The sequence below is a fragment of the Hippocampus comes genome, unplaced genomic scaffold, assembly GCF_001891065.2.
Source record: "Hippocampus comes isolate QL1 unplaced genomic scaffold, H_comes_QL1_v1.1 scaffold446, whole genome shotgun sequence".
In the NCBI taxonomy this organism is placed as follows: domain Eukaryota; kingdom Metazoa; phylum Chordata; class Actinopteri; order Syngnathiformes; family Syngnathidae; genus Hippocampus; species Hippocampus comes.
The window spans coordinates 118,163-119,565 of NW_017805564.1; the positions used below are offsets into that span (position 1 = coordinate 118,163).

Below are 1,403 nucleotides of genomic sequence, written 5' to 3' on the forward strand. Positions count from 1 at the left end.
GCCTTGTGTGTTTGACCGCCCCCCGAGCTGCCCCGGCCGCCGCCGCCGCCTCGCCTGCACTCACGGCGGGAGGCAGCGCCACCCTGTCCAAGAAGAGGCCGCCGCCCCCGCCGCCCAGCCACAAACGCACCCTGTCCGACCCGCCCGGCCCGCTCTGTCACATCAGAGGGGGCCTGTCCGGGGAGGAGACACAAGCACACGGTATCCAGTCGGACCTCACATTAACACCGTGCCCGAACAAATACGCTTTGTTCCCCGCTCGCGACATAGAACACCTCAAATTGGCTTTTTCTCTTGAAATGAATGGAAACGACAAAAAAAAAAAAAAGAGCTCCCCATAGGACTGCGCTTTGTAAAAACAGACAGTAATAACAACAATTGTCCATCTGTACAGTATTTTCAGAATTTGTCATTCTATCGATGAATTGATTGTGTGTTAAAAACAAAACACGGCGCAGCACCCACTCAAAGTAGAATGTCAAAATGATAATGCTGACGACACCAGACTGTGGAACGTGAGCGGCCGCTATAGCGCCCATTAAGCGTCTCGGGCGCACGGAAAGCTCAGCCAGATGACCACTCCCCTCTCCCTCCATCCCATGATTCTATTTTGTCATCCCAGCACCTTGAGCGCTTTGAAGTTTGTGTGAGCCGAAGAGCAACCGTGCGGCGTGCGTAACGTGTGTGTCGTGTGTTTGTGGCCGCGCTTGGCGACGCTTTAGGAAGCGACTCCACGCCGCCTCCCGTCAACAAGATGTCACCCGTCTCCAACAAGTTTGAAGGCATCCCTCAGCAGCAGAGGTAAGACGGGCCCTCTCAGGATTACGGACGCCCTCCAGAAAAGTTCGCCTTTTCAAATCGATTGTTGGGTCAAATGAGAGTTTGAAGACAATCAAAGAGACTCAAGTCAGAGTTAAGGTTTGAAAACCGGTTGTAAGACTTGGCTTCAGAGTTAATGTTTCCTATGTGGGTTGGGTTGCTAACGAGGGTTAGGGCATCAAGCTGAGTGTTTGGGTTTCAAATTTGGGTTTGGTGTACCTAATTAAATGTCCAATGTGTGAGGGTTGCTGATTCTTTGACTGTCATTTTTCCAAAAAACAACGACAACAAAATCCTTGCAGTACGACTTCGAGCAACACAAAGTCCACACTTGGTCCAAGGGTTCTTCCCAAACTACCTCAGAAAGGTGTGCTTTATATTTATCATTATTATTACAGTTATATTCTAATTACTAGCAGGTGTATTATTGAGCATGCGTTTGTTTCCAGTGGCGTTGCGTAAGATCGAAACCATCCACCACCCCTCCTTGGACAAAGCAGGCCTCCCCCCCGAGGTCTTCCAGAAGTCCCCGCCGGGGACGGACACCCCACAAAAGGCTGCGGCCCCAGAGCGGCCGCAGCCTG

At 51.5% G+C, this 1,403-nt stretch overlaps 1 protein-coding gene across 1 annotated transcript in view; it reads left to right on the forward strand.

Moving 5' to 3' along the window:
* Window positions 1–24: 24 nt before the first annotated feature.
* The window catches only part of LOC109521813 (arf-GAP with SH3 domain, ANK repeat and PH domain-containing protein 1-like), a 2,464-nt gene continuing 1,085 nt past the window's right edge, over window positions 25–1,403 (forward strand). The window contains exons 1-4 of the mRNA XM_019879867.1: window positions 25–201; window positions 723–801; window positions 1,122–1,186; window positions 1,269–1,398. Coding sequence (XP_019735426.1) covers window positions 755–801; window positions 1,122–1,186; window positions 1,269–1,398 — 242 coding nt within the window. The 5' untranslated portion in view covers window positions 25–201; window positions 723–754. The remainder of the gene's footprint in view (window positions 202–722; window positions 802–1,121; window positions 1,187–1,268; window positions 1,399–1,403) is intronic.